Raw genomic sequence first — 26649 nt, forward strand, 5'->3', positions numbered from 1 at the left:
AGGTTTGAGCTAGTTCTGCCTGGCACTTTTTATGTGCCCTTTGGCACAGCTGATGGCACAAACAGGTCCAGATACTCCTGAAACAGAATTTTTTTGGGGGAAAAAATAATAATGTGACTCTTAAAAGATGGAAATTAAATATATATCACTGTCATTCCCCTTAGGATTTCATTCTCATCAGTGGGTAGCAGCACCTAATTCCAAAACAAAGTGAACTAATTTCATTTTGTGCTTCAGTGCAAGCTGTCATGCAGCGCTTTTAATTGGTACCAAATGAGACAAGATCTTGGAAATAGGGTTTGGCTGAAGGTTGAAGCGTGGAAGGAAGAGATCCTCCTTTTCAGCTGCAATATCATATACTGTGTGCTAATCCTAGATGAAGAAGGTGTGACCTGTCAGAGAGCAGAGGAGACAGAAAACATCCTCCTTTTCTCTCCTGTTGTGCTGCTATAGATCAAAATGTGATACACAGAACAGGTAGCTATTTTCTCCACAGCAACTGAAGAATCCTGTTGAGGGGATTCCTCTGCATAGCTTTGTGAGTCATGAAGAGGCAAAGTCATTTGTTTGCCATAAATGTCCCAAGACAACCGAGATTTGGATCTCGCAGTTCAGTGAATGAGACATACACTGCGCTCCCTCTAAACTGTTTCACAGTCTGCTATGATTGAATGACATGAAGCAGATAAATGATTTTTGGAAAGCTGTAAATTGATCAGATGAGCTTGGAGACTGCACTGAAATAAGTAGTGCTCCTACTGTCTAGCTGTAGATATTCAAACACTGAAGAGCAGGCGAGTTCCTGGTCCATCAGAGTAATGTCTTCCCTGTCACAGGTGAGAAGATAGGAGAAAAGCAGCTTTCCCCAGCTTTATATTTTTTATAACCAACACGAGTAAAGTCTACCAGATTCTCCTGGCTCTCTGATCAGGTCTGATATGTTTTGTGTGATGACAGTAAGCAATAGTTATGATCACAGTATTATTTGTCCTGTAAATACAGCTGTGCTTTGTACTTGGTTAGCGAGAATTTCTACAGGGGAAGCAAACCTCTGCCAGTTCAAAAAAAGAAAAACGGCTTTTCTCCTTGATCATCCTTCAGAGATGCAACCAGAAAGAGAGCAAAGAGCTCTCCTTGACTTGTCTCATTCAGCTGAATCACAGACCCAGAGACCACAGGACTCGTTCCTCAATGCCCCCTGCACAGTGACAGGTCAGGAAGAAGGAAAGAAGCAGATGTCTGGATTTGAGAACACAACCTGCAGCTCTGTGAAAGGCCTTGCAAAAGGCTGGCCAACAGCACGGAAATTCCACACTGACTTCCAAAGAAGTGAAGAAGTGCTTCAATCCTAATCAGAGGACTGCTGGGTTTTCTATTAAAAACACCCCAAAACAGCTGTGAGTTATGCCCAATAAGTTTAATAATTGGTAAAACCATTGCAAATGACAACTACAGAATACAAAGCAGATGCAAAAAAATGACTGCATAAAAGTGAGAAAGGAGTAACATCTGTGATGAAACATAAAGTAGAATACACTTAACAGGATATGGATTCAGATATAACACACACGGTCACATACAACACCGCATTAGTAACAGCACACACAAATACTCATTCTACTGGGGCTTTCCACAGCTCTCCACCTCATCCCAGGTGACAAGTAAATGGATGTTTTTACTCTCTTACATAAATTCTTGTGCACACAACATCATCAGCACCAAAGGTCTGGAAGAGAAAAAGAAATCAATCAGAAAAAATGGAACCAGTAAACACTTAACATCATTTTTAAAGTTACTTTCACTATAGTAGATAGAGCTACAGTAGAAATACAATTTCCTATGTCTTTGACAGATGAAAGTAAAGAAAGGAATGATTGTGAACAAGAAATGCACTGCAGGTGACCTCTTTTCCCAGGCACCATGAATTTTGTCAGAATGATAAATGACCCAGAAATTCCCTCCTTCTATAGTTTCTTGGCATGCATTTATAAATAAACATGAGAAAAGAAAAAGAATTTGGTATGTACTGCTGTTATATTTAGTAACAATTGCAACACTTTGAACTGGAAATGCTGGGGGTGCAATCAGACTGGATGGCACGTTAAAAAGGTATTCTTTGATATTTGCAGGTGTAAATCAGAGTAGTTCAAATGAAGCCAGTGAAGCAACGTTGGTGAGTGTATAAGAACAACCTGTGAACATAACCCTGCTGCAAGATGTTGACACACCACGCTTGGCTATTGAAACCTTCTCTCCCATGCTGTAATGTGGGCAGAGTCAATCACAGCCTCCTTCCAGGATACGTTGACTTTTACCAGTTAATTAGTTAGCTAAGCAGGGGTCTGAAACGAGGGCATATAATGGACAAAAATGTAGTGGAGATCGAACCCATTTCACGTGACAAAAACTGTGAGATCTCACAAATGCTTCATCACTACACATCTGAGAGCCGTTGACTTAATACAGACCATGTTTCATTACCATTGGAGCAGGGGCTAATTTACTCTCTTCGGTGGCCAGCAACAGAACCCAAGGGAATGGCATAAGGCTGCAATAGGGAAGGGTCAGGCTGGGGATCAGGAAAAGGTTCTTCACCAAGAGGACAGGCAGGCACTGAACAGGCTGCCCAGGGCAGTGGTCTTGGCAGCCAGCTTGCCAGAGTTCAGGAAGCATCTATTTAATGATCTCAAACATATGGACTGATTTTTGGGTGGTCCTGTGTGGAGTCAGGAGTTCGACTCAGTGATCCTTATGGGTCTCTTCCAACTTGGGTTATTCGCTGATTCTACGATCATCCTATTTCTCATGCCAGATTCGGTGCCTCAGCATACTTGGATTTTCCACTTACTAGAGTTGGTGCTATATGGTGTAATAAGAACGGAGGCAGAGTTTTAGATACGCATCTGAAAGCCTGTGTTATTTTTTTTTTAATCATTCTGTAGTACTGTACTTAGAAGGCTATTCTCTACAGCAGTAATATTGCAGTACAGATTATCAGGACATTAAGGCATGACAGAGATTGTGGCAGCTGCCTCAGAAAGCCACCTAAACACCAAATCATTTTATGTAACTTCATGTCTTTAGGCTGAAATTAAAGCAAGCAATTAAACATAAAGGAAATAAGCATCCAAGAATGAGGAAATATTGCCTGCAAAAGAGCTACAGGCACATTAAATGCTCAGCTACACTGACATCGCCAGTTTCAAGCTCACTGCTAACAAGCTGTGAGATGGGATGCTTGGCTGTAACAACTGCCAGTGTCTCACTGAAAAATATAATTAAGACCTACCCCAGAGTGTTATGAAAATTCAGCTGGACTTTATTTGTTTTAATGCTTCCTATGCTTGCTTTGGCCAATATTTCTTCACAAGGATTTGGCTTTGAAACTGCCTCTGGCACATATTTTATTCACTTTACTGAGGGAAAAAGCCTTTTAGTATTTTGGATGGTGAGAAATGACACAGATAAAGGCTTTGTTTTTATGCACAAAAAGAGCTGATCATATTAATCTTTATATACATTTTTAACATGAAAATGTCTGAAAATGAACATTAAAGGATGTAGCAGTCCCCTACTGCCCACAGCAGCAGCTGCGAACACCCTGACTTTGGCTTCCTTTGGCATCTCCAAAATTATACACAAACATGCAACTACTTTAGCAGGAGCTTTGCCAGAGAGAGGAAGTCAGAATGAAGACCATGCAGAGCTTGAGATTTTGTGTAGACTAGAAAGTCACTGACAGTGATTGCCTTCCTGTGGTACAATCAGGCACTGCTAAGCATAGTGAAGTTTGGGTCCTTACTGCTCTTATTTCCATGCCAGAGCGCGTGAAGAAATGGCTGTGACTGTCATTGCTATGTACGTGGTTTAAATGTGGACTTACGTAAAAGGAGTTTCCCTATCTTAATCTAACTTTCAAGCATTGCTGATAAAACTCCATGTTGCTGAGCCATGCAAAGAGGAACATATTCAAACTTGCTGCATTCCTTTTCTTGTGGTTAATCACAGAAAAGTCTAATGAACAGCTGGGCCCAAGCACAGGGAAAGATGCAAAACAAAAGGCTGTTAATCTTACATCCTTCACACTTACATCCTTATATTCAGGGATAAATTCGGTATTTGTGTGTCCAACTCTAGAGTGGAATGAAGCACTAGCTCCTGTCAGAACAAGCAGACTTTATGGACTTCCATGACTGAAAGGAGTAGAACTTCATAATAAGCAGAGAGAGTAATCCTGGCTAATTGGTAGTGAAATTTCACCAGATCAACTCAAAGGAGTGCAACACCACCTAGCTGAATTCAAAACTAATGAGAAGATGCAGGATTTTCAAACACTGCAATCCCATCAGACTGCAAAGAATCCACTCATCTTACAAAATGCTAAAAGGCTTCTATCTAAATCTAAAACAGGATTTTAAATGTGCAATTTACAGAGGATTGTAAATTACAGAAGAGTTTTCTTCACTTTGCTTGTCATAATTTGTGGCTAAAAGAGTCCAGAAGGGCACTGCAAAGAAAGTGCTGCACAAGGGGATAATCCAACAGATCGATCTGTTCCAGTTCACTCAAGGTTTCATGGCTGCTGACATCATTAGAGGCTAAATGAAAATTACAGGGCAGTATATATTATTGTATGAGTCAATCTGCTTTGTAAAGGCCTTCTTTTCAAACATTTCCTGCAGAACCTTCGTGATATGTGGAGCAGACAGTACAACCAGGAAAACTGTCACTGAAGCAATCAGCTGGGAAAGATCACTTCCGTCAGTGTGTGCAAAACTCCCATTCTCTGCTCACGACTGACCAACCTGCAGAGCCACCACTTACAAAGAGAGAGGGAATACATCAGCAAATAAATGGAGAAGATGCTACATAAATGAACAGCACTTTCCATCCCCAGAAAAGGCTTTGCACGTGCAGACTTCCAGGTGTACACTCACAGAGGCAACACTCCCTGAACAAGATAAAAGTGTCTATAAATCTCTAGACTGATGACACTTTGTCCGTGATGATAAACTAATGTTATACAGCATAAAAACATAAATCTTCACAAGAAAGCCATATTGTCTATTTCCTTTCTCCTCCTGAGTCCCATAATCTTTCAAGGAGATTGATTGTTTGGGGAACATAGTCACAGAGGATGCAGCCCTCACTGTCAAACTCGGATGCTACTAACAAGCTACCTAACATATAACTTCACTTTCTGCAGGACAAGACCATGTAAAATCAGGTCATTTATCAAGGTATCTGTATTTGAGAACTGCTGTATTATACAGTTGCCTCAGAGTAATGCAGCAAATGAATGGCAGAGATAAGAATATAGTCTTTTAAGCCAGTTCCCAGCAACCATCTAAGCTGCAACTGATATTAAACAAGGCTATCCACAGGATCAGATGCATCCACCATACAGATAGCTTTGGCTTCTTTCTCTGCTTACGTGTTTGGGACATGCCCCAGATCAAGTTGTACTAGTGAGCAAGGGCTGCAGGTCTACCAGTTCCCTTTCTAAATCTCCTCGGGGTAAATACTAAAGTAAAGCACTAGGTAAATGCAACACATATGTGTGCATAATTACGGGTCTCAGAATTTTTATCAAGGCTGCTTTTAGTGAGTTCAGCAGCAAAAACCCCCCGTGACCTCTATGAGGTGTCCCTCCTTTTGATAACTGATTGTGTTTAAGATAATTCCTCCAGAACTTTAAAAAACAGCTTAAACTACTTAGGGAGTTTAACATTATTTGATACAAGGTTTAGGCACATCACAGATCTCAGCATTCAGCTGAAAAATATATTTCCAAATCTGCACTTCTCACCTGCTATGTTTAACTTTAGAAGCCAGCAACATCATTTAAAAATGTTCACTCACTCATCTGGACTCCACAGTTCACCAGTTTTAATCAACTATGTCATGATTTTTCTGGGAAGGAAAAGGAGAACACAAACCATGCTTGAACTCCCCCTAATGTGCTGATCTTTGACCCTTGGAATAATTGATTCTGAGAACCCCTGTGTGATACATGAACTGTGTCAAATGTGGTCTAAGGCTGTTTTTAAAGATCCTCTTCAGTAACCATCCACTTTAAAATGTTTGTGTTATAGGTTAAATCAAAATCTACAGAGGCATGAGCAGCTATGAAAGCACTGAGGCAGATAAAGTAAAAATATAAATGTTTCTCATTTGAATACCTAACATTCAGAAGCAGCATCCCTTAACTTTTTAAGAGCAGACCTTTTGTTCTGACTTACACAAGTGATTGATAGCTCATTAGTGTCCCTGATTAAAACACACAGCAAGAGCAAAAATATTAATGACTATAAAAGAAAAGGGATAGAAAAAGATGTTAGAATAGCCTAAATCCCAGATCTTACTTTTCAGACAGGTAAATCAAATACATACTTTTGTGTTAGATTCCAGTCTCGATTGCCCAAGTGCTAATTGAAGTTGCCTCTGAGTTGAGTTGTAAACAAGGATATCTATGCATTATAGACTTGACATCCAATAAAGTCTAAAGATACAGTCAGAACAAGCAAATCTGGACTTTGATGGGAATCTATCCTTATCATCCTCCTTTGCCTGCACATTCCTTTTTTAACCTGGATTATTCGCTACTTCTAAAAATGCAGCACTGCCATCCTGGCTAGTGCATCAGATGAGATCATCATTAACATCACTGATGAAAGCAGTTGTAATGTTCTTGCACGTTTGCAGCACCTTTTTTATAAAGCAGAGCTTGGTCATAAATCCCTCACTCTGCTAAAAGGACTCTTCTAGTGGGACTTATGGGAGACTATGGGACTTATGAGACCTACATCTCCCATTCTACAAGCCAAATATTATTTATGCTACTAATAAGAGTCATCTCATTCCCCAGGCTGCAAGCAGTTCAGGAGAAGTAAAGGGGAACATAACTGGCACCTGAAATAAAGGAAACTTTTGCTAACTGAATAGTTTGTTCCCAGCATCTATGTACCAGAGGACACGATGTGCCATGAAAGACCATCATACTGCTTCAGGGGAATATCTTTGAAGAACACAAGAAAAATCTTCTGACATGATCCAGAAGACTGATAATTATATAGTAATAAGGTTTCTATTTTACATCTATGATAGTCATAACAATTCAACACTGATTTGTGGTTTTTTTTAATATGCGATAATAAATGCTTTTTATTTAACATGCTGCGTTGGAAAGAAAAACACATCCACTTGGAAAATGTCATAATCTAATGGACCCCCTAAGCCATGTAGCACATTAGATTAAAAATTATGTAGCTAAGCACCAAGATTTATGCAGCTACTATTAGCAGAGTAAAACTCATTCCTCAGCCCTTACCTATTGCCTTAAGCCTATTTTCCATTAATGCCTCAGAAGTCTAACACAGTTTAGATTCCTTACTGCAACTTTTTGCAGAAAGTATATGAGTTTTATTGATTTCTTCTCCAAATGCATTAATAGCTAGGAAAGAGAATGATGACTTCTTGAAAGAATTCTTTGGCTGGAGAAGCAGGAGCAGAGGATGTGAGAAGTATCAGCTTTACAGAGTTCTTAAACTGCTACATCACAGGGTCTCCCTGTGAAGGATGAGAAAATATTTCTTGGGTAAGTTAAAGAAGTGTGAAAATGGGAACTGTTAAATATTTGAATTGATGCAGGGAGCAAAACTGCATAAGAGTGAATTTTGGGTCCTAAGGATCCCCAAAATAGCTGGGATGATCAAGGAAGAAAGAGGGGGGAAGATAGTGACAGTTCTCTTCTCACTGTGATCTCATTTTGGAGGAAGTCAGACACACATGAGGAGCTACAGACCAAGACACAAGGAGGATTTCTAAGCATGAGGTAAAGTTAAACCCCAGAGAGATGATGAATGCCAACACAGTTGAGAGGCAAAAGCTCAAAAGGGATCCCAAAATTTCCCACTTAGAGTTCCTATTCCTACTTTGCTCCCTGTCATAGTCAAGAGATGCACCTCATGCCAACTCTATGAGTAGTTTAGCCTTTAAAGAGAATGGTCTGGATAGAATATTCCGGGCTTCTAAAATTAGGGGTGACAGGAAAGAAAACTTGAGCTTCCCTTGCCCTCTTCTGTCTTCCTTCAAACACAAAGCTTCCCACATGGATTCATTTTGGCGACCTCAACTTCTCCAAATGAAGCAGAGACCTCACACTCACTACAATTACTCTTAGAAACACCTCATTACTGAGCTTCAGGGTGTCGGAAGATTTTGAACACCCTGACTCATGTATTTAAAAGATTTGGATAGTAAATCCCATCAAATATTGTAAGAGACTTGAAATTTTATGTCTTGAGGACTAAGTAATATTTATTGAAGCAAAGTAGGCCATTACGCTTCAGAAAAGAGGCAGAAGAATGGAACTGCATACCATATTAAATAGTGGAAAACAGGGAGAATGATCTCAACCACCTGGAAGCAAACACTATGTTTTCACAATGGCCACAGTAAAATCCTACCAAAACATAATCCCAGCTTGCTGGCAAGGAGAAAGGAGTCAGTCTGGGGAATCAGAAACCAGGAAAATTACCTGGGATCATGATTAGCAGAGTGTGAGTTTCCAAAAACTAATTAAGAAAGCCTTTGCGTATATATCAGAAGAATTTCAGGTAAGAGTAGGGAGATGAAGTTGCTACTGCATCAGGTGCTAGTATGATTGATGGCAGAATAGCACATGTGATTCTGGCGTTCATAGGTTAGAAAGGAAATAGATAAATTAGAAGGGCTTACAGAAGCACTGAAAGAATGATCCAAAACTAACTTGTTTATGTTGAAGGGCTTGAGTGATTTAGCCTAACAAAAGGAAGGCTCTTCTAAGAGGTGGCTTCATCAGTATTCACAAAAATAAATGTTAGGAATATTATTTGGATTCTTCAATACACGTAATATGTAATGGCAGAAAGTTGAATATAGACATATACAGATTAGAAAGAAGGTGTATATTTTAGTGGCAATGAAATGAACCAGTAAAATCACTTCTCAGAAGTTGTTACTGGTCCTATAACTGAAAATACTAATAGGGAGGAGTTTCTTCTAATGTACATCCTAATCTGAAAGAGAATTAGTTCAGAAAAGCTCAACAGGAAAACAAACAAACAAACAAAATGCTAGATGGCTTTGTAATCTTTGTACTGCTCTGCTTTTGTGACCAGGCTCACTCTTCTACCCCAGCTGGGTAAGTTCACGTTGTTGATTCCAGGAGGGAAATGTGTTATGATTGCCTTTCTTGCTTTGCTTTGAATGGCTTTTTTGCTTGAAATTTCCTTAACAACTGCCTCACTAGTTTGTTGTTAAAGTAATAAACTACAAAACTGTATGAGAAAGCTGGAAAAATTAAAGTTGAGAATTCATTTTACTCAGTACGCTATATATAAAGATGAAGCAGAATTCAAAGTACTTTGCCTCCTGAACTTTTGGGATGATATAAAGAATTCCAGTGATTAATTCAAAGTAAATGAACCAGAATTATAGTATTAATTCAGCAAACACCAGTTCCATTTCGTTACCAGCGTACTCCTTCTCATAAGGGGTGGATGAACAGTTCCAAGGAGTCAGGGATAACAGTAATACTTTAAAAGCTTTCTATTTATACTTGGCTAGGTTTGGGTCCTGCTTTTGTTTGCAGTATTAAAAACAGAGCTCCAACTGCTTTAGAGAAGCGCTGGGGAGGTTGTTTGTTTTTTAAATTGCAGGAGTTTAATTAGTCTGATAGCCTGGAATAAAACCCCCTGTTTGATGTTTTCTTACTTGTTGCTCCAGCAGCATCTCTTCCATGCCCAAACCAATGAGGCACAACAGTTCAGCCAACTGATTTATCCAGAATTCACTTGAAAGAACATACAGAATAAAAGATTCTGAACTTGAGCTGAACTGCATTACATGTAACTCAGAAAAATTGTGTCTACATTCAGTTCTGGATGTCATTTAATTAATGTATGTGGATGGATTACTCAGGAAATATACGCTAGAGTGAACTCAGCTCTAACAGAAGTAAGTACAACATAAATAAAGAAACTGCTCATAATTCATGGCATAAATGGAGAGGCAGTTGCAGAGGTGCTACTGCAAATGCTTGAAGTAACCCTGCTGCCATATGGAAGGTCACACAGGAGTGGGGGGATGTTGGCTGACAGCGAATGTGCAAATGTGCATATTTGTAGCAAACTCACGAGGGCAGCTCTGAACTGGATTGAGAGATGATCAAGGAATAGCGGGTGGTGGCAGAGATAGGGAAGGAATTGTGTGTTTTTCATAAACAGAACGAGATTAGAGCATACTAACAACATGCCACATGTCTCCTATACACCATGTGCCTGTGTATAAGAAGCGTCACATTAAACACATGCTTATAAAAAGAAGGTTCTCCAGAAATGAGGTCAAATGCTTTGATCTCTCTCTCACCAGAGAAAATCTGCAATAAATCAAACAAACTCTTTGGTGTTTCTGTGGACGTAGAGAGCAGAAGTGGCCCACTTATGATTATTCTACCAGTAAAAACATGGTGAAAGATACAGCAGTAAAACGCAAGTGAGAACCTGCATAAATTTGTGGGTTTTTCTTAAATAAATAAAATAAGAAAAAGAAAAGATTTGACGTGCGAATTGTACTGCAGAGAACTATGAAAATGGCAGTTTTTCAGGATAGGTTTAAGAAAAGTAGTAAGCCATGCTACATAGCAACAAAAAGCTGTTAACACGGTGCACGCATTGGTAGGGTTAGAGGTTCTTACCAAAATCAGCTCATCATTAGCTAATTCTCGAGTCCAGTATGTTTTAGGACCATCTCCCTCAATAAGAGTTTGTTTGCAATAGATCTTGTTTTCATTCTCCCAGGTGGCCAAACTCTGCAGGCAAGAAAACCATTAGGAATAGCATTAATTATATACTCCAGCAGCATGAAGCAGAGAGACAACAATGAGCAGCAGTAAGACTAACTGCTGCAGGAAAGGAGTGCAATACAGATAAAGGCAAAGGGAAAAGACATCAGTGCAAAGTGATGAAATCAAAATTAAGTTGTAAGGTTGGTTTTTTTTAATAAGTATATAATAGCAAAGTGACTGTAGATGTGTCTTTTCAATATAAATCAGCACTTGTTTCCAAACTCAAAAGCCGTTTTCATGAAATGCTTGATGTTGAAAACTATTGTTTAGAAACATGATAATACAGTGCCCGCATTCCCAAAGACCTCGGTACACGTGGTTTGATGTGACATATTACTTATCCCTAGCAAGTCCCCTCAGAGTAAAAGCATCAAGAGTCCTATGTATCATTTTGTGGTGATAAATAATGCAGTATTTGCCACTTATAACCTTCCATGCTATGTGGCACCGAGCCAAGTTAACTGTATGTTAAGCAGACACTGCGCTAACAACCCAGAATAAATCACAGCTACAGCTCCATTATAGGAACTTTGTTAGAATTCCAATGTTTGTGATATTTCTTTTTTAAGGCTCTAGGTCTGGTGATTGAAAATACCAAAGCATTTGAATAATGACTATGAAACCGCTGAAAAACAAGTTAAGAAAATATAGGATTTTGTTTAGCCCTGACTTTCTGCTGCTTTTCGTTCTAGCACTGAACTATTATTCTATGGGGCAATGGAACAGCTGTTCAGAAGGATGCCCTGTAATGAATGCATGAGTAATTGCTTTACAACTAGCACATGGGAGACATTCATTAGTCTGTGATTATATACAAACGTGTGCACATATGTATGCACAGTATCCAGTTAACGCTTCCCAGACGATCTGAGGGGGAAAAATTAAAAAAACCCTTTCCTTTGATCTAAAATTAGCTGTTCACTTTATATATTTATTCCAAAACAACAGGTTTTTGAGCCAACAAGCCTCCTCAAGTGGCAGTTATAGGAGCTATGCCTTTCAGTGAGCTGCATTGGGCTCCTCTTTGTTTGTATGAACAATGGATCAAGTTAGCTGGCAGAACAAAACCCTCCACCCCATGAAGTGTATCACAACCTATCACCAGTTAGCATTTTTGCCAGGTATTGCAAGATATATCCTGAAATATTATTTTATTATTTGTCAATTTCTGCTCCGTGGCCACATCTTGGCTATATATATATCCAACAGTACAACTAATTCCTGAGACTGGACTATAAATAATTTCACAACACATGGAAAAAATTTACTACTTCACAAAACACATTTCTTTCAGACTTTTCCAACCTGCAAAGCTTACAGCCATAATTATTGTTTTTCCATCTGCAGCAATAAATCCTCCTCTAGAAAGCAGGTCACATTTACTGTGAATGAATTATACATGAAAAAAACTACTTTTGCTGAGCAAGATAAATTAACAGCCAGCAACACTTCCTGAACAAACTGTTAAATATATGAGAACTCATTCTGGAGGTGAAGGGGATTGTTTCAAGTATTCACCATATTCCAATACCTGCCTCTCTTGGTCAAAAATTTAAATTCACAACAATTGCACTGAAGATGTTAAGTTTACTCTGATTTTTTAATTGTTCGAACGGTCTCAGAAGCTGGCCCAAGAATCAGCAGAGATTACAGTTTGGCTAATAGGCTGTTGCACCACCACAAGCTATCATAAAAACCATATTCTTTATCTGGGACATTTCTATACTCTTTACTCGCATACCTTTCTCAGGCAATCTTATAAATGTCAGTGGGTCAAGTACCTGGGTAAAGGATTACACACTCATCTTTTGTTAACTTGTTTTAAAGAGGGAGAAAGACAGCACTGACCAAAACCCAGTTCTCCAGTACCCTTGATCCCACGGACCTACATCAGCAAGAAGCCAGGATCAGATCCTGCTGACTTAACAGTATTATATCCTTCCCACAGCCACTGAAGTGGCTTACAAAGGGTAGAGGAACAGGGGCTCACACAGAGAATCAAACCCCAAACGCTCCCTCTGATGCAGTTCTGTGTAAGGAGATGGTGTTACTGTGGCTGGTGTAACTCTGTCTGGAAGTCTGTCCTACACTGCTAAAGATTTACCCAACCAGCAATCTGAAAACGTGCACTTACAAAGGATTGACAGATAATTTCAGCCCAAAACAACCAATATGGACTGCTTGTGAAGTTGTCCAACTGATTTTAGGGCAACAGTTATGTCAAGTTTGTGCACTAAATCCTGACTCTTGAGGTGTCTCTCACTCCAGTGCTCCCCACGTTCACACCGAGGAGAGAGACCAGGGAGAGCCTTCGCTGTGGATGAGGTCTCCAAGAGAGAGGGAGGCAGAGAGCTGGACAAAACCCTGCCAGGCAGGGAGCTGGCAAGCAGATACTCAGCTGTGCCCTCGAGCCCTGTCATGCTCCGTTACCTTCAGATTTCAGCTTTGCTCTGTCCTGCACGCCAGAGAATGTTGGATGAGGTGAGCTGCAATCACCATGGCCCCCCACCCCCCTCTGTTTCTAGGAGGAAGAAGGTGGAGGACGGCAGATGTGTTAATCCCACCTAAAGATGAGTTTGGTAAGGAAGCTGGGCAGACACACTGGCTCTCACAGCCGGGGCAGCAGGTCTGTGCCTCTAAAGGTGCACACACAAACAGACACCGTACACACAATTCTCCACTTACCCTGCATTTTCGGCCATCCACCGTCTCCTCCTCGAAGCTCTCCCCGATTTTGAAGTTGATTTCCGTGGTGCGGACAGTGGTGGAAGTTTTGATGTAGAACTGGTCCCCGTCCTGGCGGATCTCCACGTGGGGTTTGGAGGCGGCCGCCACCGCCACCTTCCTGAGCATGGCGTTGACACCTGGGCGAAGCGGGGAGGAAGCAGAGCTTGAGGTCGCCAAGCTCACCCAGCACCAGTCCGGCTCGGGGCAGAGGGCGTAAAGGCAGCGCTGCAGCCCCGCGCGGAGAAGCCGCGGCTCCGGGCAGAGCAGGGCGGCTGTGCACCCGGACAGGACCGCCGGCCCTTACAGGTGAGGAGCAGAGCGCGCCCTGCCCGCCCCCGCGATCCCCGAGCAGGGCTCGCAGCCTTCCCCGTGCCGCAGCCCCGAGCCCTCCCGGGGGCACCGGGCACCGCGCTGCTCAGGCTGCCCGGCGCCCCTTCCATCGGTTCGTTGCCCCAACCCGCCCGCCGTCCCGAGCTCACCCAGCGCTTTGAGGAGCTCGTCGAAATTCTCGCTGCTCCTCATCTTCCAGGTGCCGGCGAAGTTAGGCATGGCGGGGCGGGCGGCGGGGACGCGATGCTGCTCGTCTGCGGCTCGGGCACCGAGTGAGCGGGGCGGACCGCGGCGGCGGAGGGGAGCGCGGGTCACACCCACCGGCCCCCGGCCCTTCCCCTGGGAGCAGCGCACGCCGCCAGGCTGCCGTTCCCCCTCCCAGCCTTCCGTCTGTCCGTCCTTGCAGCCCCCCATCCATCCATCACTCCCTGCTCCGCGGTCCTCCTGGGGCCGCCCGGCTGCCACTTGTCCAACCGCTGCGCTGGGCACCGAGGACTCGATGACAGAGGGAGAGAAACACAAGTGAGAGGAGTCTCAGGGCTCACGGCGCACCGCTCCCAGCCTCGCTGGGCCGAGGCGCGGAAGCACACGATCGCACGCTGCGCCCGAGCTGTCCGGGCACAGCCCGCACACCCGTGCCAGCTTCGGAGCCCGGGGTGAGCACATCCCCAGCACCGCTAACACAGACGGCCCCCACCAAAGGGGTGCCGGGGGACACGGCCCTGCCCAGGGCAGGCGGCTGCGGCGAGGAAGCCGCGGCTGCCCCAATCCGAGCCCGCCCGTTTGAGCAAGGCGAAGGGCAGCGGCACGTGCAAAGCCCGCGCACTTCCGTAGTCACAGCTCCGAGCATTGCTCGGCTGCAGGTAGAGGATAGAGCTGGGGGGGCTGCAAGGCGTTCCACGCGCATCCCAAGGAGCAGGGCCCGTTGCAGTCATAGTGATTCATAGAGAAGCACACCAAGCCTCATCCCGCTGTTTTAAATTAATACCGGCATGCTGCAGCTGTGAGCACCCATCTGTGCCTCGCTGCATTTTCATGATCATTTCTATTGCCTTTGCTTGGAATCCCCCAGTTTTAGGCCAGAGGTGCTGGACTGAAGTTCCTCAGTGCAGCTGATTTACCCACACGATTAAGAGGAACAGGATTTGATGGGTTAAGACACATGGACTATTTCTGGTGCCGTTGTGCATAAGGAAATACTCTAAGATTCAGAGGGCTGGGATTTCCCACTCAGAACAGAGCCAGATGTATTTTAATGATAGGAAACCCTTTGCTGAGCCAGCTCCATGGTACATGCACAGCCATTCGTCACTTGTTTCACTCTCTGTGAAACGACAAGCCCGTTCCTTGAGGTATGTCTAAAATGTGCAGATCTGGGACTTACTGCAGCCATCTGTCAGGAAGGGCTCTGCAGTTTCTATTGAGTGAAATTCGCTCTCATTTTTCAACCCAGGAAGAGCTGGTCTGCAGTAAGGCAGAACTAGAACCAAATATTTCTCTGTTGGCCGTCATTCTTTTTCTACTGAATTTTTTCCCCTGTCTCTTTAGGACACCCTGGAGACCTGGCACAGCCCTGTATCTGACATATTCTGATGGAAAATGTATTTTTTTTTCCCCAAGAAATGAGAATTTGGGTGGGAAATATCTGTTTTCAGTGTCAGTTTCCTCTGGAAAAAAACAAAGAAACCAAATCTGGGCATAAGGCATCTCTCATTTTGTAGAGTAAATGAGAAGAGATTCTCCATCTGAAATCATTTGTTCAGAGATTTCCAGTCACCTCAAAATTAAAACAAAATTAAATGCATCCCCCCAAAAAAGGGAATGCAAAAAACTCACACAAAACTCACAATTGCCGGTAATAATAATAATAAAAACACCAGGGGAAAAAAAAACCCACAAAGCAGACACAGATGATACCTCCATGGCAGGTGGGCTCAAATCTTATCAGGGAAAAGCTGCAGGCCCAACAAGCCTGCACCAGATCTGTGTATTGCTACACAAAGCAGTGCTGAAACTCCCTACAGAGCGACCTCAGCTTCAGCTTGCCAGTTACACCACTGAAAGCATACTGCCACAGTCCAGGCTTGCTTCCAGAACCCCACAAATAAGGACACGTGGACCCCAGTGGAAGCAATGCAGCATCTGCAGGACAGAGGTATTATGATAATAAGCAAGTGCAGCAGAAACTGGGTAGGAACCATTTATGTCTACCTAAGAAAATAAATTGGCCCTGAAGACTTGAAGGGGGGCATTTTGGTCTTTAAAGAACCACTTAATTTCCACTACTGCTCTTTTTTTTTTTTTTTTGCTGCACCACTGACCTGACCAAGAAGTATTCCAGGAGACATTATCTGTGAGGGTGTTTTTAAGAGGTAGGACCAGTTTTTGAGGTATTGGACTGTGGTGTGACCTACCTCATGCTGACCAGGAGAGAAGCTTCAGAATACCCTTCATTTAAGAAGTGTGGCAAGCTAGGAGAAACAAGAGCCTGCAGGTGGCAAAGGCTCTCCTCTGCAAGGTCAGCAGATTGAGCTAGTCAGCTCAAATACATTTAAATCAAACTACATTTTTATTTAGTTTATAATCTTGCCTAAAGACTGTGAGTCACCAGTCCACCTATACAGTACATTCTTGGGTGTCTAAGTGGTGTTGTCTGACAGTGTGTATGCATTCTCACCTTATTACTCACAGAGAGGCTTTCCTTCTAGTGCTGCAGACTGGGCTCAGCAGCTCTTTAGAATTAGACCCCAAAATTCAAGCACACACAGAACCATGCCTCTGTGAGACTCAGGGTCACTGCTGCTAGCACAGGGCTAGAAGCAGGTCCACATATTTCCAGAGCTAATATTTTCCTTGTAACCAGAAGTTCATATATATGAAATAATTGAGTTAATCACCTACATTCTTCCATGTTATCCTTCCTGTATGCATCTTCTCTCTTTTTTTTTTTTTAATCATTTATGGTTTCCCATTCCATTTCAAAAATATTCCCTCTCATTCTTCTGCATTTACCAATTCATTTATGAAGTCAGCAGGAGTTGAGCTGCAATCTCATAAAGAATCTAACTTTGCTCCAAGAAAAGTTTAAAAGCAGAACAACTCTTACATTCCAGGTCCTTAAGGCAGTGAACTTTCAGTGAGTAAAACGTGTGGGTTTCTTTTCTTCTTTTCTATTTTCCACTGTATGTGAATACTGGGATTGTAACCCCATTGCACTGTGGTACACAAGGCCACTCTTCAACTGATACAGCAACAGAAGGAGATAGAACTTAAATTGCAATAAATTTCAGATGGCTTATGTACCAGTTACACCAATTCATTACACATATAATAAGAAGAATATTAAGGCCAGTAAGGGCTGAGATTCTATTTTAAAAGCTCTGATCATATCAGTTAGATCAATTATTTTTAGAGGAGAAGAAAGAGACAAGGAAAAATATGAAAAGAAGCATAAACAAAGTCAAGAGAAAAGAAAAACGAGGTGGGATGCAAGAGCCACAATGAATATAGCACAGTTAGAATATAAAAAGAGGAGACAATAGGAATTCTGATTAGCTTACTTCACATCTTGGATCACGCAAATGAAGGACAGAGATAATGATCACTATGACAGAAGTAACTCAAATCCATGCCATCATAAAGTGAGGGTAGCTCCACTACAATCTGAATGCTATACCAATTTACACAGCCGAGAATACTGTCCATGGACTTTAACCCTTACCATAGATTCTTACCCTACAGCAGCAGATATGTATCAGGTCATGCAGAAATAACCAAACTAAATGGTAGTTACACTTTTCTTTCAAGCCCCTTCTTTATGTAATTTTCCCATTCATGGGATGGAAAACAGTTTGATTTCCAAAACACCCCGTCAGCAGTTTTTTCCCCTTGGCATTTATTTTATTCACCTGAATCCCCCAAGGCTGATCTTCCCCTGCAGATGGACCTAATTAATCTTTCCAACAGTGTCACTAAGACAAAAGAAAGTAATATATGTACAGATGGGACCAGGGCACTTCATCATCCATCCAAATAAGTGACCAGTAATGTGACCAAAACTATCCCCTTGAGGTTATTGACTGACCACTGTGAAGCCACACAAGGCTCAGAGTAAACAATAAATTTTATTTTCTAAGGTGGTACCCCAAAAAAAGAATGGCTTAAAGAAGAGTATAATAAATTATTTCTGACATGAATAAATTATACAACTGGAAGGCAAATTGCCATCGTAAATTTATCTGCCAAATTAATTTACCATGGGCCTCCAGCGTGACAATAGGTGAAACGTAATACAAATGTATTCAGTGCTGTCTTGTATACTCTACTGCACTCTCATTAACAGTTGAAAGAATACCCACTAATCCCAAGGTGAAATGCTCGAGAGATTTCAGACTGTTTCAAATGATTTTGGGGATGGTTCTGTTCAGACAAATACATTCACTGCAAAAAAAGATTATGAAGATCTCTTTAAGCAGTAAAGTCATTATTACTTGCTCACAGGCAACCTGAGGAAGAGACTAGGCTAGGGAGCAGAGGATCAGAGGCAGAGGCTGCTGTGAGTGGCAGCTGTTTGCACAGGCTGATGTACAGGAGTGCTCTGAAGCCCAAATCTGCCTCCTAGGCTCTCCAGGTGGGGTCATACTGGTCTGCATTACTCTAAGAAAGAAAATCAAGCCTTCTTCAAATCAAGTAAGGTTCCATAGGTGTGCACCACAGTCAGGAACAAGGTTACCATTCCCCTTTTAGATAATAACTCATATGATGTTTTAAATAGAAGCCTCTGAATGTGTGCTTGAGGCAGGAAATGGGTAGAGATACTGATGAAGTAACTCTGAAAATCCAACCTTTCTGTTGAGCTATGCCTGGTACTTTCCATACGTGGCCACAACAAATAATATAGATATTATAGCAACGAGAGGAAAGTGAGAGCAGCGTTCTGCATGTTATGCAGCCTTGATTTGGTATTTCAGCTTGTGACACTGTTGAAGTTTGGTCATTAGACCGCAAATACTCCCCATCATCACTAATGCTGAAAAGTTGTTTTCTCATGAGGGGGTTATCAATGCATTAGAAATTCATGATTTTCACAGAGGCTTTCAGAAACTCTGTAATTCTTTTTTACTTAACAAAGGGTATCAGCAAAGCTGTAGCTGTCAATATAAAAGCAATCAAACTGTGTCAGTTCCTCTCTAAAGATGGCCCAGGTCTATTAAGATTTAGTCAGGCAGATGGACCATACTGATGCATGGATTATCTTAGATATTGGAGACTCTTAAAGGATCTTTGTCTCTGGGGATAGAGGACCATGTTATTCTTTATCCAAATGTCCGGAAGAAGAATGAGTGAATTCAAAGGAGCATATTTCCATTTAGCTCTGGACTGAACTCCCATCAGGGCCATGTCCTGAAGCTATAGAGCCCTAACACTTGCACAATCCCAGATTTTACTCTGGTGCTCTGACCTTTGTGTATATGTTAAATTCAAAAGCTTTCTACTACATCTGGCAGACAAAAATTAGCATTCCACCTTAATTAGAACCAGGAAACAGGAATCTCATCTGTTAATTCAATTTAGAATTCCAAATGTGTTATCAAAGGTTTTCCATCAGCCCATCTCAAAACAGTCATAAGTCTAAGAGTTTGGAGTTAATCCTTACCAGTATAAGGAACTGTTCCAGTGAATTTCCATCAATTTATGTCAGAAGACAAGGTCCAGCAAGATGTAAGCTATAGGTGTTCTAACTTGTATCCATCCTTCCCCCATCTTTGTTTTGTACTGCTAAACTTTGCTTAGAAAGCAACCTTGAGTACTACTGCTCCCTCCACTGTTAACCCTCTGACCTTCTAAACTAATATCATTTGCTCTTTCTAATTCAGGAGGTTTCTGGGGCTTATTAACTAAACAGGCCAAGTGACTGTTCCCAACTGAAACCAGCATCTCTGACAAGGAGGTCATTGTTTCCCAGGCTTCCTCCCTAGTAGTAGATCTGTGGATTTCAGTCTGAAAGGGAATAATGCAGACATTCTTTGTCTACACATTATCTGGGAAGCATCAAGATAACTCAAGCCACTTCCTCATCATTAAAGATTTGAGGGGTCATCTCTGGGGACCTAGGTGGTTACAGGCACAATTTTAAAACCTGGATGCTGATATTTGTAGGAAACTGTATGAGGTACCTAAGTTAAAGAATCTGTCTCCACAATTAATAATCATTTTTCTTCCACTGCAATCAGTGCAAGCTTAAGAGTGCTCAGCACATCCCTGAATAGCAATGTTCTTATTTACATGTCTCGCTATGTACGTAGAAGACTAGCTGAATGCAATCACATTTGGACATAATGAACAAAATTCTTAAAAGATGCTGTATTCAGACTTCTGAATTCACATGTTAGAATCCATGATTTTCAATGCTTGTGATAAAATACCTGTTTTTGAAAATTCTTTCCGTTTTCCTTAAGTAAGACATAGCAAGTCTGATGTTCTGAGTGGTTGTATGGGTTGAGAGATCTTTTTACTGGAAAAGCAGAAATTCTAGCTGAGGTAAAGGACCTTACTGCAAAGGGCTTCAGATTTTTTAGGAACAGCAGACGTGTTTTGACGTTCGTGTAACCTTTTAGCACAAGTAAGTCACTTTCAACAGAATTTGTCTCATGTTTCTTGAGAGTCCCTTCCTCAAAAGAGCCCATTCACAATCTACAACATCTCCATCTTGCATGACTCAAAATATCTTCATACCCCACTTTTTTTTTTAAGATAATGGGAGTAAATTTACTGGAGTATGAAGGAGACTGCAGTTCCCATGAGCACCACCTAGTGCAGAGCATGCTTTGTGCAACATGCAGCTCTTCCATCTGCATCACAGATGCATTCAATCTTGAGCAGTTTCCTATGGGCAACTTCCATCAGTAACGTTAAATGGAAAAAACATGGGAGAAGGACACTTTTTGTCCTTCATTTGTAATCTCAAGGTATGAACCCCCAAAGTAGGAGTTACTGTAGTTGCAGAGATAATGCAACTAAATTTCAGGGGGATGTTTCCATAAAAGCTGACACAACCAGTAGAGAGATTATTAACAATATTAAAGAGGCACAGTGTTAAAGGGGAATTGCTAAACTTTGAACTTGGTTGTGCTGATGTAACCTCTATTTTTCTGGACAGAGATGACAGAAAAAAAAAAGGACACAAAGAAGTTGCAAGAATGCAACTTTAGGCTCCCAAGTCATTTAGTTTCTTTCAAATGTTTCAGTTTTTATTTGAATACAATGTTGGTCTATTTTGCAAGGAGAGGCAACATCTTTCCAGTTCATAAATCTAAATAACAATCCCAAACCACAGATCTCAGAACAAAAAGTTGAACTCTTCCCTTTTGCCTTTAATTGTTGTGTGTCAGTGAATGAAGAGCACTCTCCTCATCTGAACTCAGTATCTGCCACCAGTGTCAGATGGCTATGGCTTTCCAACTCATGCAAAATGATACTCTAATATAGAACAATGCATTTTTTAATCATATAGGCTGTTTGTGTCCAGGCACATGAGGCTTAATAAAATGAGAACTGGAAATACATGAACATTTAAAAAATACTAAACTAAGTCTACATAAAAGAGATTCAATAATTCAATGTAAACAGACATGTCATAAAACAAAAAATTCTTCTTTTTCAACTAGGTATTGTTTTTTTAATATTGCATTCAGAAGGCCCTTCAAGGATTAAAGTCCCTATTATGCCAGGTGCTATAGATCTAATTGTCTACTTTTCTTCACTCAAGTAATTGTGAATGATATTTTCTTGGCACAAATAAATCAATGTATATATCTGGGCTACAAGCCTAAGCAGAATTTCTAAACAGAAATGTAGCCTACATGCCAGAGACATAACTTACCACAATTGGAAATGAACAAATAGAAGTATATTAATTCTGATTTTCCTTAATGAGCTATGACAGAAAGTCACTAAGCTGTACATAACTTTCTTTAATGAGAGAAGTTCTGCCCATAATACCACTGATTTTGAATGGACACCATCTAATGTGTTTTTCTGGTTTCTGAAATTATGTGGTCTAAATTCACTGTTGCCAGAGTAGTGGTAATAAAAACAGGCTTGGACTGAGCAAGATATAGAGAGGCTTCCTTCCAGAAGAAAGAAATGCTCCCGAAGCAAGATAGCTAGAAGGGCTGTCTGTGATCTAAAATAAGATGAAATAGATTGTAAAGATCAGGGTGGCAGGAGACCATATTCAGGAACTTGTTGTGCTTCAAAGAAATCTGAATTCACCGTCTGTTAAGAATAAAATAAGCGTGGCTGAGAAATTCCTTTTCAGTGACTCAATGGCCAGATTACTGATGCTGAAGGTTTGACTGGAACCAATGATCTTTCAGCAGAAAAGGCTCTGGAGAAAATATATCAAAGGTCTTGACTTACCAAGGACTTCTGTGGACTGTGACAGAGGTGTGACACAGATGGCATGGTGCTAAGGCAGTTGATCTGTGAGATAACAAATAACACTTCTTCCAGGTGCCAGATGTATGGAGCCGCATCTGCAAGTGATAAACCAAGAGGAAAGAGCATTGATCAGCAGAAGGAACTAAGAGCAGGATCAGATTCAGCATTTTGGTTCAGTCACAGGGAATGGCATTCTCCTGGTAAAGGGCTCATGGCCAGATTGTGATAGCAGCAACAAATATTTTTACTACTGCTATTTGTGTAAGAGGTTTGCTGATGATTTCAAGATATCACAGTTCCAGAAACGATATTTGCCTTTGGGAAATAGACTAAGCATAGCTTAACAATTTGCACTGAGCTATTATGGATGCAAAAAAAAGATTAACCATGCTTTTTAAGGTAAACTGTATATAAGCTCCTGACTTGCTGCTGTTGAAACAGACTTTCATTTCGCTGATTTATTTGTTGCTTAGGAAAGACATTGCCTGCAGCTGTGATTAGACAGAATATACTTTCACAATAATCTCTAATGCACTTCCCATGTTTTTAGTCTAATGACTGTGACAGACTGGTTTGCTGCTGGCTAAAGATTTCAAATGCTGTTTTGTCTGACAGTTCTAAAGGGCTTAGTTGTACCATACACACGTGCAGCATGTAGCATGACACTGACTTTATACAGTGCAGCACAGCTCTAATTGCTTGTGGTTGGTAGAAAGCCCATAAATACATGTAATGTACTACTGGCATAAGCTATCATCTCACACATTGAAAATGACTCAGTAGTCCTTTCAGCTAGCACACATTTAAAATGGAGTCCCCAAGCTTGGAAAAGGCTAGGCAAAGAAAAAGGTGAAGTATGTAACCAGTCATCCTGTATTGAGGGAACAGGTCTGTACAGTCAGCTCTGAAACGTCACTCCTTCCTGTGGACCCTGTGACATTAGTTGTATCTGACAAGAAGAGTAGGTAGGCACCAGGCTAAATATGACACAGACTCAAAGCATCAAAGAAAAGAGAGACAGGAGCAGAAAGATAAGTGACACACTGAAAAACACAAATAGACAACAGAGTATGTATGTGGAACTCATTGAAGCAGGCATGCTTCTTGAAGCAGCAATTTAAAGTGCATGCAGAACTCAGAACTTCATTCTCAGGACAGACCTTGGCTCTTACCAATAATACCCACTAGTAAGCTGGAAAAAAAAAAGATCTGCATCTTTTTACAATGGTAAAATTGTACAATGGCTTCACCATTGTAAAGATACATCAAAAGTGAAAAATAACAGTAGGTAATGCAGCTAGAGCTCATATAGCCCTAATAAAGCACACTGACAATCATGACCATTGTATCTAGAAGGCTGTTTACTGCTGCTTGTTAAATGCTCAATAGCAGCAGGTCAACACTCTGGTTTCAGTACATATTAAAGCTGTTTGTTTACTGGCCTTAGGCACAAGTGGCATTAATAGAGAGGTCATTCATTTGTGATATCACTGCTTGTTTTGGAGCAACTCTGCTTGATTGACTCTTCATTGTCTGTACACACCACATGGTGCAATAAGAGATGAGACTATGAGGATAGCACTGTGTGCATGTGTAGAAAGATGATGGGGATAGCAGAAGGACTTAGTTTACAAGCTCTCAGGCACACAAGCCAACTACTGGAGTTGTAAGTTCTTGGCTCTTCCCCCAGGCTAAGTGGTTCACCTGCAGGACAAAAATTGATCTTTGGAATTTTATCAGGAGAATATAAAGAAAAATCACTTCCCCTAATCTGCAATGCAGAAAGAATGGTACTGTAGGAATCTAATGCTTTAAAAATGAAATATGCTGAATAGTATGCTTACATGAAACCAATACAACTTAAAGGAAATAGACAAAGTAAAGAATTGGAGTAAATCCATTCCTCTAATATTCTTTCCAACCACTTTATTATGTGGGTTGTAGTATCCAGTATGTTCTGACTTCTCTCCAAATTCTCTTTGGAACCAGCTCTGCTCTGCTGTGTTGGCTGCAGTTTGGACATGAAAGTGAAAACTTGTAGGTTTTAACCAGGACAGTGGATGGCCCCTATGATCATCCACGAGCATGCAGTAACAGTATCACAGCATTTAACTTAAGCATTCCATTTTATTTCCTTACCAGAGCTACATTGTGAAGATAATTTTCAGAAGTGATAGCAAAGTCACAGACCTGCAGGAAGAATTCATGCAGCACCTATTTCTGTATTCAACTTATTCCTTGAAATTCGTATGGTCTTTTGCCAGCTCTGTCTCACCAGCGGGAATATTTACACTGATAGCATGAAAGAAAGCTCAGACATTCAAGTGAGATGCCAGACTAGGAACTTTGTCAGAAAGAAAAACAAAGAAAAATGTAAAAATCCTTTGGATATCCCCATCCTTGCAGGAAAGCACACTGGCAGAGTAAGTCTCTGGGTCAGCCAGGAATAGAAAATAAAGAAGGGACTAATGCACTTGCAGTGTTTCAGAGGAACACTAGTGGTATGAAGTACTGCAGAGGCAATGTGGCAGAAGATAGATTTCCTTTGCAAAAGCTGGTATTCTATTATGCTGCTTTATGAATTTTTTTTTACCACTTCAAATAGTTCTAGAAAATTATCTCCCATAAGATCAGATGCCACTGTACTGATAGCTAAAGACTTTGCCTGTCAAAAAGCACATTCCTTTCATATATATATATACACTTCTGTACACAGCACCTCCTCATCATTTTCCACAATAAACAGAACTGTGCAGTCCTACACAACTAGAATAATCATGCTTTATCTACAAAACTGATTCCACTGTTAAGCAAGCTTTAATAAAAGGCAGAGTTTTACCTGGAGCATTATGAAAATCAAGCTATTTGACATATTAAAACTATGTGAAAGCTTTCTAAATTAGCTAGGGATTCAGTAGTGTAGTTGACACTGGCCATTAGTTATTTGATTATGCCAATTACCCATAGTTTCTTACCCCAGTTACTTTGAGAGGAGCTGAGGGGATGTTACAGCAGTCAGGGTGTTCATGCACTGGCATCTGTTTACTTGTAATGCATGTTAACATGTCAGTACTTCTGCCCTTGTTACTCTTTAAAAAAGACATTGATTTTGAAATCTATCCAACATTTCACCTGGAGATTATTTATTATACAGTAATAATTGTATGGAAATGGAAAAGGTTTTCCTACCCTTCCTCAGAATGGGTTGTAGGCAAACTTTCAAGTATGCCCACTGAAACCAACTAGCAAAAAACTCCAGCAGTAACAGGTGAAAAAAGAAGCAGACTGAGGCACTCAACTGTTGCTACTGTGATTATTGCAGAACCTGTTATACTGAGTGACAGATGACAAAAGGGCCAGAGTTCTTAGCTCTAAACTTCTTAGAGTGTCTTAGCTATAAAGGACTTTGGAGTGAAGACAGTTAACTTTTACTTAACATGATAAAGATGTGAAACAGAGTCCGGGCAAATGATCAGAAGAATGCTTATAAATCAACAGCATTCTGGATGGAGAAATCCAAATCACCAAGGCAGAGAAAAGAATACTGTACTAGCTTAATTAGGCATCACAAGCTTTAGAGACAGGTGTGTAATTATGATCCTTATCATTGCTACCCTCCATCACTGCAGCAGCACCAGGTCTCATAAAGCAAGGTGCAGCCATGTAACGGGTAGCAGAGAGCTCTGCTCCTGTGGATTTTCCCTGTCTTTCACCCCAGTTCTCCTCTCCAACTGAACACACTCAAGTGTCAGTTCCCTGAGTTCAGTGCTTACACATTCTGCCCAGCTTGTCTCCTCTTATCTCAAAGTGATCTACAAGATCTGCACCAGCTAGACCTCACCACAGAGAAGGAGGCAAAAGGAAGGCAGCAGCAGCAGTCTGAGAAAGTTCAGATCTGCTTCACTAGCCAAAGCAGTCCAATGAGGTTTACAGCAGTTTGCTGGAAAGTTGGTCACCAAAACACTTGGAAGGACCTGCAACTGTTTTCCAAGAGATTTAATTCCTCCAAGGGCAGAGCCTCTCTTCAGTGCCTCACACCTCCCGCTTGGAAACATCGGAACACTTTGGGCAGCTGTCACATTAGATTTTGTCACTGTGCCCTAATGCAGGAAGACTGGAAAGTGACCCAATTCATGTTTAAAAAAAAAGAAAGCAACAATAAAAAGAATTTGTGCAGACACCAGTGCATAGATGGCAAAGCAGATTGTCTTTACTCAGCAAGATGGGATCTTCTTGAAGGAGCTCAAATGTGAAATCCTTAC

The 26649-nt window shown here is 41.2% G+C and overlaps 1 protein-coding gene across 1 annotated transcript; it reads right to left on the minus strand.

The window, feature by feature from the left end:
* Positions 1–1398: 1398 nt before the first annotated feature.
* CRABP1 (cellular retinoic acid binding protein 1) lies at positions 1399–14219 on the minus strand. Its single transcript, NM_001030539.2, has 4 exons — positions 14095–14219; positions 13574–13752; positions 10739–10852; positions 1399–1726 (listed from the first exon to the last, which is right to left on the minus strand). The coding sequence occupies exons 1-4, from the start codon at positions 14162–14164 to the stop codon at positions 1676–1678; spliced, it is 414 nt and encodes a 137-aa protein (NP_001025710.1). The 5' UTR covers positions 14165–14219; the 3' UTR covers positions 1399–1675.
* Positions 14220–26649: the final 12430 nt, after the last annotated feature.

The sequence above is a fragment of the Gallus gallus genome, chromosome 10 (assembly GCF_016699485.2).
Source record: "Gallus gallus isolate bGalGal1 chromosome 10, bGalGal1.mat.broiler.GRCg7b, whole genome shotgun sequence".
Classification (NCBI taxonomy): Eukaryota; Metazoa; Chordata; class Aves; order Galliformes; family Phasianidae; genus Gallus; species Gallus gallus.